The sequence below is a fragment of the Alligator sinensis genome, unplaced genomic scaffold, assembly GCF_000455745.1.
Source record: "Alligator sinensis unplaced genomic scaffold, ASM45574v1 scaffold515_1, whole genome shotgun sequence".
In the NCBI taxonomy this organism is placed as follows: domain Eukaryota; kingdom Metazoa; phylum Chordata; order Crocodylia; family Alligatoridae; genus Alligator; species Alligator sinensis.
Window position 1 is genome coordinate 2,286,387 of NW_005842096.1, and position 1,698 is coordinate 2,288,084.

The following is a 1,698-nucleotide window of genomic DNA, read 5'->3' on the forward strand; positions in this document are numbered from 1 at the left end:
GCTGGGCCTGGGCAGGCCAGGCTATGCTGCCACTGCCGCGGGGGTCAGGGCAGGGGTCAGGGCAGACCAGGCTGCACCGCCTCCCCATGTATACGCCGCCGCGGGGAATACACAGGTGCAGCGTATACACGGATTAATTTACAAAAATACAATTTTCCACGGGTTATACATGGGTGCGGCTTATACCCGTGGGTGGGCTATATGCACAAAAATACGGTAATTACTTCCATTTAATTGTAATCATTGGTGTTCAGTAAGTAGACCTCTGCTTCATTTACTACATTGTCTCATGTACACAAGGTTCCAATTATGCTATCATCTATATCAGAATAAACAGTGTTTATTTTCTTGACTGTAACTACAAACTCAAAAACAGCCAGGAGCCCATACAACTCCCATGCCTCACTGACTATGCTACAGGCATACTCTAGAATGTCTGTATTTGACAATGGAATGATTTAATGTAATTAAAATATCACAAGTACATCTTTACATTATTTAACGAAGCATGCTTAACTTTACAAACCTAATGTTTCATTAAAAGTTTTTTATAGCATGCAAACGATTTGCAAGAATTTTTATCAATAACTTATTAAAATGTAAAATATTTTACAAGTTTTTAAAAATAATAGTGCACGAATTACTATTTTGACTTAAAAAACCAACAGCATCAATCACAGAACCATATTAACCTTGGCTTTGCTAAGTTATGCACATACTTAACTTTAAACACAAGGGTTAGTAGGATCAGAGGCTTAGATCCTCTGAAAATTCCAGCAATAGTAATGCATTTGAAGTGTCAGATTAACAGAAGTTTGTAAGTCCATTACATGAAGCATCAGCCAACATTTTGATATTCCTCTCCTCTACCGTACAGCAACATACAGAGCAACTGTTTCCAGAGACTTCTCTCCATGTCCATATTTTTATGGAATTTCTCTCTCTCTCTCTAGGAAGTGCATTATTTTTCTACTTCTCTTTAAGCACAATATCAAGAATTATTTAACTAGCCATATGTTATGCACCAGCAAATAACCATTTTAAGTCGCTTTCAAAGATTACCTTAATTTTTTAACATACCTGGTGTTCTCATTATATTCATAAATCTGAACCTTAGCCAAAATATTTGGACTGTTGTCATCACTTCCAACAGCTATCATTGGAGAATGTGCTCGAGAGCTAAACAGGGAAAAGTAAATGATGTCAGGTTTACAAATGATTTCTAGATAAGCAACACCATAAGTATTACAGAAAAGAACATTAAAATAACATAGTTTGCAAAAAATCAGGGCAAAAGTTAAGGGTTATCGATAGCTGTCAGTTGAAGCTTTAGTTCTGCCAATTTGCAATTTCATCCTGTGCATTGTTATGAGGAGGCATCTTGTATAATACCTATACAAAGATTGTCATAATATATATGGGGTAGAAATTGGGTTGCATAAGCAACTGTCAGTCTAGCATTTCCTAACTTTCAAATGGCTGAAGTTCTCTTGCTTGTGATACTGACAGTCCCACAGCGTATGAATCGGGAGGGTTTGAGCCTGCAGCACTGAAAAGCAAATTACTACTACAGGATTTGCTTCACTTGCTGAGTTCAGGAAAAGACTACCTTCTTTCTATAAGAATGGATAAGTTGCTGGGTCTAGGGCAGAGGTGTCTAAAAAAGCACAGCTCAGACTGGCTCTGTCCACCATTCCT

The 1,698-nt window shown here is 37.8% G+C and overlaps 1 protein-coding gene across 1 annotated transcript in view; it reads right to left on the minus strand.

Moving 5' to 3' along the window:
• The window catches only part of SEH1L (SEH1 like nucleoporin), a gene marked incomplete at its 5' end in the record, with an annotated part of 23,273 nt that overhangs the window by 13,131 nt on the left and 8,444 nt on the right, over positions 1-1,698 (minus strand). The window contains one exon of the mRNA XM_025204742.1: positions 1,081-1,179. Coding sequence (XP_025060527.1) covers positions 1,081-1,179 — 99 coding nt within the window. The remainder of the gene's footprint in view (positions 1-1,080; positions 1,180-1,698) is intronic.